This window comes from Mchenga conophoros, linkage group LG15 (assembly GCF_057382185.1).
Source record: "Mchenga conophoros isolate Kocher_MC1m ecotype Shallow Benthic linkage group LG15, M_conophoros_male_GT1.1, whole genome shotgun sequence".
Lineage (NCBI taxonomy): Eukaryota > Metazoa > Chordata > Actinopteri > Cichliformes > Cichlidae > Mchenga > Mchenga conophoros.
In genome coordinates this window covers 7,802,118-7,817,812 of record NC_140540.1, presented here as the reverse complement: position 1 = coordinate 7,817,812, position 15,695 = coordinate 7,802,118, and the positions used below count along the sequence as shown (strand labels likewise).

General features: G+C 41.6%; 1 protein-coding gene across 5 annotated transcripts in view; it reads left to right on the top strand.

Moving 5' to 3' along the window:
• The window catches only part of LOC146557667 (estrogen-related receptor gamma-like), a 33,941-nt gene that overhangs the window by 9,722 nt on the left and 8,524 nt on the right, over positions 1-15,695 (top strand). For 2 of the 5 annotated variants that reach the window (XM_085247074.1, XM_085247072.1), the window contains exons 1-4: positions 947-1,326; positions 5,308-5,565; positions 5,680-5,837; positions 7,063-7,179. In XM_085247074.1, coding sequence (XP_085103200.1) covers positions 1,271-1,326; positions 5,308-5,565; positions 5,680-5,837; positions 7,063-7,179 — 589 coding nt within the window. In that variant the 5' untranslated portion in view covers positions 947-1,270. Of the gene's footprint in view, positions 1-946; positions 1,327-5,307; positions 5,566-5,679; positions 5,838-7,062; positions 7,180-15,695 lie in introns of those variants that run through there. The other 3 variants (XM_085247077.1, XM_085247075.1, XM_085247073.1) reach the window with 2 other exon arrangements.

The following is a 15,695-nucleotide window of genomic DNA, read 5'->3' as shown; positions in this document are numbered from 1 at the left end:
TGTTTTTTTGTTAAATCTCTTCTTGTATTTACTGTGCTGTGTTGTTTCTTTTAACCATATAATCCTTTAACTTTGCCTTTTGCTGTGCTGGACAACTACTGTGTTTCCTTATCTTGTATGCACATGTGCTTAGCGAGCGAAAGCCATCACGTTAGGCTTCCAGGTATAGCTCATTAGAACAGCAGTAAGTCAGTTAAGGCCAAGGTAGAAATCGTGCAAATGTCTTTGTGTGAGTAGACATTCATATATTTGTTTATTGCGCCGCCTGTTTTGATTGATGGAGGGGAATGAAGACATTTTTCAGCTCAGCATTTAGAAATTATTTTACATGGCTGGTAACACCTACTGTGTTATAGATTTTTTTTTAAAAAAATGGATATGAGTAATGCAGCATCTAAAAATCATTTTCAGTGTTGGTTTACTTCTTATTTCCTGAACCTAGAAATATTCAATATGTATATAAGGTTTTTGCTTAAAATATAAACCAACTACTGATCATAGTTCTTTCATTCTAACTTCAAACCAAATTAGACTAAATATATCTGATAAGCTGCAGAAACTGGACACACACTATTGAATTGCAATTTAAATGTCCTGTAGTTGTCTGTAGTTGTTGTTGTTACGATGCTTTGAGAGAACCATATAAAGATTATCCCATAAGATGTACACTAATATGCATATTAAGAGATTTGTGATATATTTAGTGTCTTTTTAATCTAAAGTAGCAATACAACAGTAAATAATACCTGTTACATATTTGGATTTTTCTCATAACTAAAACATGTTAAAGTCATCCTCTCCATTTATCCACCTGCCCCAGTAGCCATGTCTCTCATTGGCTTAGAGGGCAGCCAATCAGTTGCAAGCTCAACCTTCTGGGGGATGGCCATTCAAATTGTGTGGCTGGGTGTTCTTGAGGGCTGGCTTTTACTTGGAGACCCTTGTCACACACAGCTTCCAGTCACAACAGTCAGGACTTCAAAGGCAGCCAGAGGCTGTTGGTGAGAAGAGTGAGTGACAGGAATACAGACGCAGGGAGAATGAGTGGAGCTGATAGTGTGATACAATAGAGGGAAAGGCAGTAGATGGAGACAAACTTTTGAGGCCAAATATATAGAAAGTGAGAAACGGTGCAGTGATAGATAATAGCGCATAAAAGCTGTCGAGCAGAAGGACAGGACAGATCCAGGGAAGGTGGAGGAGGCGGGCAGAAGCAGACGTCCCTGGACAGAACATTTCCTCCTCTTCAGAGCATGGTGACAGAGTTCACATGGATTTAGTCGACCTCTACCTCCCGGAGTGTTTCACCTACCACTCTAACACAGAGTAAGTACTGTCTTATAGCAGAATGACTCCACAGAACCTGAAGGGTGTCCTCTCAAACAGTACAAAGTGCAGATGAAGCCAAGATTGTGTTCACGCCATACTTGACAGCTGCTTCATCACATCGACTGACTCACTGTTTCTCTGTATTTGCGATATACTCAAATCATTATTGCAAAACAGACGTGGCCTGTGACAATCTTTATTGCAGAGGGTGACGGGGGGAGGGGGTTAAAAAAGTGTTTTCTGTGGTGCAGCATCATCACTGTTTACGCCACCTTTAAAGAAAAAGAAGTTGCTCATCTTGTCTTGATCATTTACCTTGTTCTCATTGTTCTGTTCAGAAGAATACACATCAGCACACACACACACCCTTATCTGTGTCATCTTGTCTTCTTTTGACATGATGTTGTGTAAATATTTGAGTTCACGTTCATGTTAATTTAGGCCTGCAGTCCTTTCCAGCTCTTGCTCTTTGAACACTTTCATTAACGTTTTATGTGCCTTGGGTACGTTGAGATCAAACTTTTATGAGTGTGAAGGTTTGTTTGGATTGATCACAGTTGCCATTGTTCATTGTTTGTTTGTTGATAGTGAGGGTAAGCAGGCAAGGCCAGGTTAGAGGTAACTAGTGGTGGCTTGTGTCATCCAAGGCTGGTAAAAATCCTCCACAAGAACAATGCAAATGGGAAAAGAAAAGTCAAGCAGCTGTTTGATTGCGAGTTTGCAGGGTTTTTTTTTTTTTTTGATTGCTTGTTTTGTCTGTAATCACAAACAGAAACACAAAAAATTGGTTCATTATCATCACGGCGGCGTAATCAATGTGATCGAATATTTGATTTAGAGTAAGATTCCTCGGGAGAGCGCGGGAACGAAGACAGAAATCTAGCAGACATGTGAGTGCGCTGTTTCCCTGATTGTTTGTGACACAAGCAACCGGATAAGGAACGTTAGAAAAGGTGATGGCGGCTGCAGATGATCCCTGTGAATGGCACGCTATCCATGTTTCCCGCCGACCCAAGCTCCAGCCACGGGTGCCGCATCTCTGTGCTTCATCCAAAGCCTGACTAAGGCTCTTACGGCCGCTCGGGGTGCCTCTGATCCCTGCTCATCTCTGGCTCATTAGTAATAAAAACACTGCTGAGACCCCGCTGACCTCAATCGCTCTCCCTAAGGTTTGGAGCTAAAAGGTTAGTCAACAGGCCCTTGAAGTTTTTGGGGAGGTTTTATAGTATTAAACAAAGACTTCTCTTCCTTCGAGGCTTTTAAATAAATCTATTTTGCTCTATTTTCTTAGCGTATTGTGATCAGTTTTTGAGATTTTCTTCCCTCCCTATTTTCCCCTCAATCTCATTCCCTGCCTCCACGCAGCCGGGTCATTGTTGTCTGCATTATGACTTTGCTCCTTTTCAAAGAAAGTACCCCCCCTCCCTTACCCCCCAGGTTAATGAGCCTCAGGACTGCCCCTTTTCTCTCCGTCCCTCTCTGGTTTTTTCACGCTCCCTCTATCTGTCTGCCTCCCGTGTAATTTCCTCCCGCCTCTTGTCGGTCTCTCCGTCTTTTTGTCTTCTTGTTGCTGTTGCCAAGATGCAGTTAGAGTTGTTTTGGATACTGGTATAATAACTTTGAATACCCCACCCCAACCAAACACACACACAATGATTTGTCCCTGCTGCACTGAGCTGTACAAGCTGCACCAACCGTTTTTTGATGGGCTTTTATGTGGAGTTGTAGATTAGTAATCTGTCAGAGTGAATATCACATCACATCTGATCACCCCACTCTAATGCAATTTCATTATGAAAGCAAAATGCCTCACTCTGTACCTGTCAGGGACTCGACACAGCATTATGGACACCTGTGATGGATAGCCATTGAGACTACCAGTGAGTCATTTTAAAAGGAAACTGAAATCTATTCACTGTGCTGTTATTATAGTCTTTGAATTGGATTGGAGAGGGTGGAGATGCAGCGGCGGGGAGTGCAGGAGCAAAATGGCATCATAAGGATAAAATTAAACATTTAAGGCACCATAAGCAACAGTATTTTATTGTAAAAATAGCACTTTTTTTTGAAAAGTACTGCGGTGAAAATTCTTCCACTCTGCAGCACCGTGTGGGGTCGTTTCCAGCTGCAGGTGGCTGTGGGAGAGCAAAGCAGCTTGGGCTCAGAGGAGAGTGTATCCTAGACTTTTTATCTGCTGGAAGACAAGAGTAACAGGATTGCAAATGAACGGCGATGCTACTCTGATATGTAAATGGGCAAAAGTTGCCAAACTGCAACAGTATTTCTAAAGGTTGTAATTTGATTTAGAGAAGGCAACTTGGTTAAAAGCTCAGCCACAGTTTTTGGTGCTCGAACGTCTTTGATTCTGCTACTTTGGATTTATTCTACTGCACCAAAGCAGTTGAGCTTTGATTTCCAAGCTCTTTGAAGGCAGCAGTCGCTGTGATAACACTGGTACAGTTGTTTGGTTTTCCTATCAAGACCTTAGTTGTCTTGCTCAGTGCCTTACTGTGCGTGTCCGTGTATGTTTTTGTGGGCTTGTAGAGGGGTCAGTAGCGCGTGGCCATGGTTTACTCAGTGGGTGGTTAAAAGCAGCCAGTCTTTTTGCCTACCAAATAAGTTGTGATTGGAAGCTGCTGATTTACATGGCAGGAAACCGGCTGAATTGGACCTCAAACTCAACAAGCCAAGAATAGAGTGGGAGAGATGTACGGATAGTGTGTGGGGTGTGTGTACAGCAGTTTTCTTTTTTGGGGTTTTTGTTTTGGAAGTTAGGCCTGGCGTCAAAGAGCTGCATGCAATGTAAGTGTTAGGGTGTTTATGAAGACACATGCTTTGACAATGTGTCCGTAAGAATGTGCGTGCCAGGAGGTGTAGTGTGTTCCCGATCGTAGGAATCTGAAGTGTATGCGGTGAAGACTACGTTTTTTATTTTTACATCCACGCACAAAAGTCTGACGCCACAATGCGAGCGAGCGTGTGCGCAGGTGTGTGTGTGAGCGCAGATCACATGCCTGCAAGCCTACTGTACGCTTCAGCTGGTTTCAAATGCTTTTTCTCCTCGGCATGGTGACAGAGAGTCTGTTGTGGTCACATCCTAATCCAATAATAGAGCCATGATACACACTTTAACATGCAGGCCTAGGAGAAGATTTATTTCCAGCTTTTATTATATAACTAATAATGGAAAGATTTTATTTAAATATATAAATACATTCTTTCATTTAGTTAAGGATTGACTTCTAACAAAAGCTGTACTTTCCACTTTATATTTCTTACAAAAAACACCTGCTCAGTTGTTGTATCTGGTGTAGGCTTCAGGCAGTTTATCAGGTCAAATTTGGTAAATGAGAGAAACAAAGAGAAAATAGATTGAAGACAATAGGCAATAAAAGTGGAAGGAATGTGAGTATATTTGGATTGAACATGACGGTGTGGATGATTGCTGGTTTAGCTATTTTCCTAGGTTTGCTTAAGCAATCGCTTCTCTGAAAACAAAGCAGTGTAATGAACAGCAGCTTTGCATATGGGGGAAATCACAAACGGCTGGTTTCTCTAACACTCGGACGGATGTGGAAACTGGTATGTGGTGTTGTTGAAGCGTTGTGGATTTGTGAAATTAAAAAACTGATGTATTCAACAGAAACTATGGCCTTTCTCATTCTTTTTTTAAACCTTTTAGCCAACAAATACATACCTGTGTTTGTGAAGAGATGTGAATCCATATATTAATTTCAAGTATATTCATTACACGATTGCTATCTGTGTAGATGATGCCAGAACTAATAAAACTAATATAAAACTAATCAAAGCCCACCGACCTGAAGGTCAGCTGCAAATATTAATAGCAATATCAAAGTGACTCATTAAATAAAGATGACTTCAAATTCTCCAACATAGATATATATTAAAATAAGATGCATACACACATCATATGTATTAAATTCTTTTTTCTTTTTTTTTTTTTTTGGTCTCCAGGCATCTGGACAGGATGTCAGTGAGGGGCTTGGACCCCACCTGTCCCTCTTCTATAAAGCGTGAGCCTTCCAGCCCCAGCCCCAGCTCTCAGGGTGATGTCAGCCCGGCCCAGCCCAGTCCTGGAAGCTCTTCCTCGGACACAAACTCCAGCTACGGTCCTCTCACCAAAGGCCACAATCACAATAATGGGCAGGACTCACCAGGCCTCTTTAGTCACACAGCGGGGTTGGCCAGTAATGGAGGAGCAAATAGGTTGGTGTATGTATCATATTCTCCTTTATTTCATCTGTTTTACTCCATTTTGTATGTGAAATGATATTATTACTATATCTATGTATTACCCTTATTTTTACTCTTCCTTTTTCTCTCCAGGAGGTTTGGTGAGGAAGAAGGCCAAGTCAAGTGCGAATTCATGCTGGGCTCTGTCGCCAAGCGCCTATGTCTAGTGTGTGGTGACGTGGCGTCTGGCTACCACTATGGTGTGGCCTCTTGTGAAGCTTGTAAGGCCTTCTTTAAGAGGACCATCCAGGGTGAGACTGGCACTGTATATAAAACACACCTTCACAAACACGCTCAGCATTTATTGTGATTAGCATGGCTGATAATGCCTTCCTGCATCATATAAACCTGTTTTAGGAGCAACAAGGTGTAGATGTTCCCTGATCATTTGTTTTGGGAAAAACAAGCCCTGATCAGTTAGCTCACAAGCTTCCGCCTTCAAAACTGCAGAAAGGCTTTAAATAAAGATCTGCTCGCAAGCAGCTGATATGCAGTTATACTTAGACCACTGTGTGTATAGTCAACATCGCTGAGTTTAGGTTTAAAGCTTGACATGTGTGCGCAATCGCTTCAGCCCTGAAGGAAGTCAGCAAGGAGAGCCGGCAGCATGCAGTTTGTGTGTTTTAAAGGGATTGTCCCCTCTTGGCCCAGCTCAGGAGCCTGACAGGAAGCGTTTAGTTTAGGCCTCTAGAAGTTGGCTACTCTAGATGAGTTCACAGAGCAAGCTTCACTGGCTGTCGCATCAGACAAAGCAGATCTGGCTCATCAGATACTTCCTATCGCTGATCAAGGGTGGCAGCTAAAAGCACCCCCAACTGGCAGAAAGCCATCAGACTTAACATACACCTTGGGTTGCCAGTTAGTGTGGAGAACATGTATGGTTTTGTATTTTTTTAAAATGTGGACATTTACCACAACCTTATAGTGAAATTTACTTAATAGGGTAATCAGGATCACTTATCAGGGTAATCAGGGTCAGTTACAAGTCGAGACCACAAATACATTAACCCTCTGGTATAATTCACCACAACTTTATAGTGAAATTAACTTGTTAGGGTAATCAGTCGGTTATGGGGTAAGACCACAAATACATAACAGAAAACCTGAGATCCAACATGGTGCAAATAAGGAACAGTCTAAAGAACTACAACCTTAAAGTCAGCGTATCTACCCAATCTACCCAATTTCGCTGTGCAAGAGACTGCACAATGATAATAAAAAGCTCTAAGTCTAAGTATCTCAGCCTTGGTTTAAATTATAACATTTCCTTTTGAAAAAAAATTCTGTTTCTCAAAAGTACCTCAGTTTAGATCCTTTACAGATGCCAGTGAGGTTTGCTGTGTAATCTCAACATTTTCTCAGACTTAACATTGAGATAGCAGTGACAATGAGTAATACTGAATTGCTGCTTCATTGTTTGCAAAGCAACTACTAAGTCCCCCCCCCCCTCCCCCCTTCTCACTTGTTATCCTCCAGGTAACATCGAATACAGCTGTCCAGCATCCAATGAATGTGAAATCACCAAGAGAAGACGGAAATCTTGCCAGGCTTGTCGATTTGTGAAATGTCTGGCAGTGGGCATGTTGAGAGAAGGTCAGCTATATCCTAAAAAAAAAATCCTTTTCCGATCCTTGTCAAAACCTTACTCGAGCTGCCTTTTTTTCTGAGATCGATCAGTCGGTGGCAGAATTTCAAATCTCCTCTTTCAGACAGTTGAGAAAGAGAGTGAAGCCTAATACAAGTCTGACTGCAATTACTTTGTAGTGCATTCCTCTAAACAATAACCTAGTAAACCCTTGACAGTAGTTGTGTAAACTCAAATGAAACCTAAAACTTCTGACAGTTAAACTTCAAGCCCTCTGTTCCGGCTACGAGGTGCGTGTGTGTAGGTAATTTGTATGTGTGGTAAACACAAGTTTGAACAATGCAGAGCTGTATCTTAGAGAGGGAGGAGAAAGCTAATAACTGCTCATCTGTGTCAGTCTTTGCTTCATGAGTCTTCCTCTGAAATAGCCTATGGACATGTGCCAACTTGTGTAGGTGTGTGAGCAGTGCTGCAGCAGCTATTAAGATAACAGAGCGCGCTGTGAGCTGCATCAAATGTAAAACAGAAGAGAGTTTAAGGGCAGATTAAACTAGAATGGGATAAGTTACCTATTAAAGCCTACTGAGCCTGCTGTTTTGCAGTAATCAATAACATTCTGCCACTTCTTACATCAGAATTATAGGATCTGTGCTAACAGATCCCAGTCACCTTACAGAGTATTTATACTTATTAAATACTACTACAATACAATACATCAAATAAGTTTAGCAATGAGCTTTCATGTTCCTGCCTTTTTTCTATAGCTAAGGTCCACCCTGCAAAATTTCATCATACATGCTCAAAAACATGAGATGACAGTGGTAAATATGTTCCACTGGTACTCTGTGAGTGTGGTCAGGTGCTCCTTTAGTGTCACTATGTGCCTGCGGTGTGACATATTATCCAGATTTAGAAGTGACTCAAAAAGGAAAACATTAGCGACCTCCTACAGTACCGGCCACTCGTTGCCTTCTGCGTATGTCCACGAGAAGATAAGGAAGAGAGAGGGGAGCTGATGAAACGCATGAATGGGTGGGTGGGGGGTGAAATCCAAGGCATAAGAGAGAGTAAATAGAATTATTAGGCATTGTTGTCAGCATCACACACCATGTAATTCACAAGAGCCATATTGAAATCAAAAACCTTTATTCAGTGTTTTCAAACTATGGATTAATTCAGCTGGGTACACAGTTGTGATAGCTTCATCCATTTTAATCTCCACGTATGAAAGCTAGAAAGATGGCGTTCTAATCTTCAAAGGCATGTGGGTCAAAGTGGAAGACGCGAGGGAAGTGTCAGCTACCTTTCTGAACCTGTGCTTTTTCTCTTTATTTTCTCATTTATTATGTTTTGGTGACAGGCAGAATACAAGAGGGATGTAGTTACCCATTGCATTATCTTCACTGATCCCCAGAAAACGGACCAATCCTGTGCATCAGAGGCATGTCAACCTCTGTGCATCATGCAGGGTCTAACAAAAAACTCACCATGCTGCTTTATTGCTATTGGCGTTTGTTTTTTCCTTAGTAAAGGTTCTGTTTCTTCTGGGTCAGCACTGTTCTGGTTTGATTTCATCTCTATATTGATTTTACCATTTTCTTTTTAAAATTAAAGACCTTTTTCTTCCTTAAGAGTTATGTCTTAAAAACATAGGCTCATAACACAACAATGGCTGCTGCAACAGATATACCGTTACCTCTTTGCATTTGCAATCCTCCTCTGAATGTTAAACGCAGTTTGCAGGTTGATGGGCTTCACAGAAAGTTCTCATTAGATTCCATAAAAGTGGATCTAACTTTCTCTGTCTGCAAAATAAATGATTAGATCCCAAATTCAGTGAATATGAGCAGTCAGAGATGCTGTCGGTGGAATTTGATAGCTCATTGTGTTGTTCACTGAGAAGTGAAATGTTCCAAGTTTGAGGCCTTGACGAAACACAAACGCCTTGGAGGGTTGGATCAGGAAGGGCATCCTGCGTAAAAATCTGTGCCAAATCAAATATGTGGATCTATCTGCTGGGAATAAGGGAGTAGCCCGACAAGTTTCTACTCTCCCGTGACGTACGCTGTCTCACAAATTTCAAGACTTAATGTCCATCATATAAAACCTAGAGAGCATATATTATGGCCTGTCTGCTGACAGATTATCATAATTTCGGGCAGCCTCTCTTTTGGTTTGGTTTGGTTTGTCAACTTCTCAGATGACTCCAGCTACTTTTTTTGGTCTAATGCTAAACCAATAGAAACAATGGGTAACAATTGCTAAAATGCGACCCAGGTTGCAATAAAGTGCAATGATAATTTAATACCACCTCTTCGTTGCTAAGCACACAACAGCATCTGGTCATTGCAGCTGTGTATAAATGTGCTTGTAAGTTATTGATATACAGAATAATAGCATCTTTACACGTGTTTGTGTTTAAACATGTCAGTCAGCAGCAGCCATATTTATGCTCATGCCACTGTGTTCTTGTGAGCAGGACTGTCTCTGCCCTTCTTCTAAATTAGCTGCTTTTAATGGGATGGGTGCGTGGCGGGGGAGGGGTGGGGGCATCAGCAGCATCCCAGTCTACCTCTCAGCCCTCTCTTCTCTTTGCTTTCCCTCCTCCCTCATAAATTCCTCCAGATGCCTTGTGGGACTCCTGGACCTCCATGAAATGGGAACTGCCCCTCGTAACTCTGGCTGTAAGCGCCCTCGTAATGCGCTTCATCGTGTATCGTAATGCCGCTCTTCCCTGGGGAGGCCGTAGTAAAGCCAGAGACAGAGGAGCTGTGAGGTTTAATGGGGAGAGTCAGAGCCATATTAAAAACACAGCTAAAAGACACATAGACCTCAGGCAGGATTTGATTAAGCTTTGTTTAGTCCCCATTTCTACAGTTGCTAGTGCTACTCAGAACAGTAAAAATTAGTATTTTAGGAAATGTGAAAATTATTTTGAAAATAGATGTTATAAAGCAGAAACTATGTGATTCTGTGTTTTTATGGTTTAATGGTTTATGTTTCTAAGAAATATGGCCAATGGTGCAACAATTCCCTGACTAGCCCCCACCTTTCTGTTTTGTCTTACTGTCTAATCTCTACTTCCTCCCGGCTGGAGTTACCTTTTCTTAGGGGTGTTAATCATTCAGCATTAATCAGCATTCTGAGAAAAGCATCCGGACAGAGGAAAGATAACGCCACAGTGCTGTTAGTAGCACCATGTGTATATTTGTCGCAATATCCGAGGAGTGTTGGGATTCTTTATACTAAACACTAAACCACGCTAACAAGGATCAGTCTGGATCAGCGGCTGGATTTCTCTGTTTCTCAACCACCTGTATGTATGCAGGGTGCATTTTAGGAACCTGTAAAAGCGTCTCATGTGGAAGTCCATATCCCTTCAAAGGAAGATGGTCTGATGTAAGAGGCAAAAAATAAATATGACTACTCCCTGTTTATCAAACTGAGATGGGCTGTTCAGAGGAACAGGAAGGAGGTGTGCGTGAATATCTGTTTTGTTATCCACAAAAGCTATTCTTGGCCCTCTGGTTGTCAGCACATTCCACTGTGAAAACTTACACTCAGTTCTGATGTGTGTTGTAACTCTCACATGTGAGTGGAACAAATATGCCTGCATGAAAGCTCATTTTTTTCTACTAATCAAACCACAAAAAAGTGTTTGACTGAATCCCGTTTGCCAACGGTGTTAAATCTAATAACAACACATAGGAGGCACCCACATCCTCATCCAGCTAATCCATACTTGCCCCTTATGACATCACCAGCAGGTCAGGGGGCATTAACTTTCCACAGCCAATCTCTCCTTTAATACCTTGCTCATCTTCTTCAGCTTTAACTTCTCAGTCTTCACAAATCTTAAAACTTAGCGAACACGTGATCTAAATTTATTTGTATGTCATTGATGTTCTGCATCCATATTGATATTAAGTTTTCTTTCTTGCTCTTGTGAAGCACAGTATATTAAAAGTATGACCATAGACTGTATATAAAAGATGAAAATGAAGACGAACACGACCCCTGGTTATAAAGGGAAGTCAGAATATATAGAAGTGTATAGGAATATAACTTTACTTTTCACTTGATTTATGATCTAAACTCATTAGGTTCATGCCCCGATCATAGGTTTCAGGGCTTACCTAATACAACATGATTTCAATTTTGTAAGAATTTGCAAAATTTTGTAAAATACATTCCCATTTGGATTACAATAGATAATAAGGCATACAGTTTAGGACAAGCATTAACAATTTATTTTGTCCAAGGTGCCACATGAGAAATTGGGGCTGTTTTGGAGGGCTGCACAACAATATTGTTGTGCCACAACAGTCCCAGTTTCACCAATATTGGTATGTGGCCCTCCACAGCCGTCCCGGTTTCACCAATATTAGTGTGTGGCTTTCCACAACAGTCCCAGTTTCACCAATACTGGCATATGGCTCTCCACAACAGTCCCAGTTTCACCAATATTAGTGTGTGGCCCTCTACAACAGTCCCAGTTTCACCAATATTAGTGTGTGGCCCTCCACAACAGTCCCAGTTTCACCAATATTAGTGTGTGGCCCTCCACAACAGTCCCAGTTTCACCAATATTAGTGTGTGGCTTTCCACAACAGTCCCAGTTTCACCAATACTGGCATATGGCTCTCCACAACAGTCCCAGTTTCACCAATATTAGTGTGTGGCCCTCTACAACAGTCCCAGTTTCACCAATATTAGTGTGTGGCCCTCCACAACAGTCCCAGTTTCACCAATATTAGTGTGTGGCCCTCCACAACAGTCCCAGTTTCACCAATACTGGCATATGGCTCTCCACAACAGTCCCAGTTTCACCAATATTAGTGTGTGGCCCTCCACAACAGTCCCAGTTTCACCAATACTGGCATATGGCTCTCCACAACAGTCCCAGTTTCACCAATATTAGTGTGTGGCCCTCCACAACAGTCCCAGTTTCACCAATATTAGTGTGTGGCCCTCCACAACAGTCCCAGTTTCACCAATATTAGTGTGTGGCCCTCCACTACAGTCCCAGTTTCACCAATATTAGTGTGTGGTTTCCACAACAGTCCCAGTTTCACCAATACTGGCATATGGCTCTCCACAACAGTCCCAGTTTCACCAATATTAGTGTGTGGCCCTCCACAACAGTCCCAGTTTCACCAATATTAGTGTGTGGCCTTCCACAGCAGTCCCAGTTTCTCATGTGGCCCATTGAGAAATGAATTGCCCATCCCTGTTTTAGGAAGCAGCTACCAATTATTCCCTTGCATGTCACATTTGTCTTCACACATTCCTGTTTCAAATCTCCATATTTTGTCTCCCTTTCTGTCTTCATTTATTTATTTGTACTATTTGTATTTTTATGTTCTATTTCTATTGTATATATTAATCGGAATCTGTGGGTGGACAGCAAAGAAAGAATTTCATTGCACAGAGAAATGCCTTTGTCTCTTGTGACACATGACAATAAACACTTCGAATCTTGTATCTTGAACAGTAAGATGTTGATGGCTCAGCTCAAGGGTTCAAGCAGGTTACAGTGGCTGTGTTCATATTTTATGTGCGGTCTAAAAGTATGATTACCCCGTGGTTCTGTACTTTAGGTGAATGGTTGGATGCTATTTTTGTTGCACATGTAAGTTATATTACAGAGATGCAAATCATTTATGTATTACAGCTTCTTTTGAGTAGTTGATATTGAAAACTGCTTTGTAGCACCTAAAGAACTGTTCATTTAGCTTAAAAATTACTAAGAAATCCCTTTTGAATTATACAGCTGGATATTACCAAATATGTAAACAAATTTAAAAAAAGAGGCCTATTAAACATATCAGGTCCCCATAAGGAGAATCATGTGCTAACGGCTGTCTAAATGACTCAGGTAAAGTTTGTAGCATGCGTGCTTGTTGTTTTTGTCTGCTTCCACTTGTCTTTGCACTAGGATGATGTCGGAGTAAATGTGCAGTCATATTCGTTGTGTTCCCACTAGTGCTGTCAGCGTTAATCTCATTAAAATTACGTTAACGCCATAACGCAGCAAATCTCCGTTAACGAGTTACCGCGGATCGCCCCATGCGTGGGGCTGGACGGCGTCAACACGTTAACGAGCTAACTGCGCTAACGCACTAGTTCCCACCAATTGAGCATTGCGTGGCACATCCAACATACTGTTTTATTTTTGTCCATCGGGGTCATACTTCACATGAAAACCAAAATAGTTCCAAACGCCAGATCTGAATGAGGGTGGGGTAGGTTCAATTTTGGGTAGCGTTGAGGCAGTTGCCATGTTGCAACAAGCTTAACTTCTGTCTCACTAGCTTGCGCTGCGCTCAGTGGATCTGCGCTCGACAGTGCAGCCTAGGCGGAGTAGTAAAACGCAGATCCACTGAGCGCTCAACACAGACAGCATCGTCAGAAGAAAAGTTGATAAAATAAATTAAAAATTTTGTGTCGATGCATATGCGTACCGAACCGTACCGAACCGAAAAGCACTGTATCGAACGGTTCAATACCGATACATGTATTGTTGCACCCCTAAAATGTGTATAGATAGATAGATAGATAGATAGATAGATAAACATCTGGGAACCCTACTCTGGTTTTTTATTTTAATGCAAATATTGTTGAACTCTGGTGCCAAACCAGTGAGCAGATCACACAGCAAAACTCCGACGCACACTTCTGTGAAGTATTCATTACTGATATATTTGCTGAGAGTATTATGTACAAATAGACACTTGTCAATTTGTACATAATACTCTGACTGTAATGAGGCTGGCTGAATAATAGGCGCTGTGTAATATATAATTTGTGGATGATGCAGAGATAAGTACACATTGATTTGGTGTTTGTGTGTCAGACATGTCCACTTTTTTAAAAGTGTAAACACATGCAGTTTGATAGTTGTTAATATCCTGTTGGCTTACAGTAAAGGTTACCAGGCAGATTGCTATGCACAAACCTCTCCTCTAGCTCACCTTTGTCTCTCTTCATGGTACATTAACTCATAAAGTAGAAATTCTTTAAATAAATTCTATGGAATTATATGTTATAGTAAATCACACCTGTAAAATAGCTTTACAAACCACTGGTATGCAAGTGATAAAACCGCAAAACACATCTTGCATGTCCGACTAAGAGAACCTTATTTGATGTTCTTAATGTTGATGTAAGCGGTACATAAATATCTGCAGAAGTAAGACTAAGTACAGAAGGCTGCAGGCTCAAAGGCGTGGGGTATTACTGTGAGGTGTCAAGTGAGCAAATACCCTTGGCGTGTCTCTTACTGATGCCAATGCCATTAAGTATCTATTCAGGGGCACTACGGCTATTTACACTGTGTAGATTGGGCAATCCAACACCACTACTGAAGAGTTCCTGAGTCACGTTCACCTCAGTGGATGCATGCTTCGTCTTTGTAGAGACACATGGCGATTCCATGAGTATAAATCCCATCAGCTTCCCCTCGTCGAACTGCCTCATTTGGACACACACACACACACACACACACACACACACACACACACACACACACACACACACACACACTTAAATCCCTATCGTCATGGTGACTAGGTTATTGCCACAGTGCTTGTTAAGATGAGCAGTTGTCACCAGCTGCTCTAAAGTTGTTGAGTGTCATGTTACAGGATGCATGCTGCGGTGCCAGCATTAGACTTGTCCTGCCCATTCTCCTTGAGATGTCAGTATATTTTGCTTGGTAATTGACCAACTTCCTGTGGGTTTATTGGGTTTGACAAAAAAGCATTTTCCTGACACCCAAACTTTGGTTTTTTTTGTCATCATGAGAAACTTTCATTTGCTATTTGAGCATAAACTGTATAAAAAAGATGGACATAGCCACCATGACATCAACCGCTGGTTTCTAAGCTACCATTTTAAAGTCTGAAATTTCAGCACTGATGCTGTAGAGTCTGTCTTGTTTTATTTTGGCGTGAGAGGTTTTAGTGCTAGGCTATCAGCTAATGCTAGTATTTTTGGTACACTAGGTGGGCACACAACTGCATTGCAGGATGATTAGTTCAAACAACTGTATGTATGTACAAGGTCCATGGGAAAACCAGTCATCCTCAGATGAGATGATGTTCAGGAATAACACAGGAACCATCAAGTCTCCAGCCTTAGATTGAAAACTGCTGGAACACCAGTGTTCCCAAGCCACTGGAAAGCAAGATTTACATCTCCATGGACGGAGACGGTGCCAACCAAAAAAAAAGCCAGTCCTCTAAAATTGACATCTTCGAGCTCCACTGAAATTCGCAGCTCCCCACACTGACAAATGCCTTCTAGAGAAAAGTTTTATGGCCAGAAAAGACAAAGATTACTGCCTGTTATTGTCAAATAGCTCAGTGTGTTTACTATTGCCAAGCATGGTAGTGGCAGCACAATGCTCTGGGGGTGTTTTGCTGCCAGTGGGACTGGTACAGTCCACAAGTGTATGGAAGACTACCTCCAAATATATAACCTAAGTGTAAGAGCTAGACAGTTAAAACTTGAACACAACTGG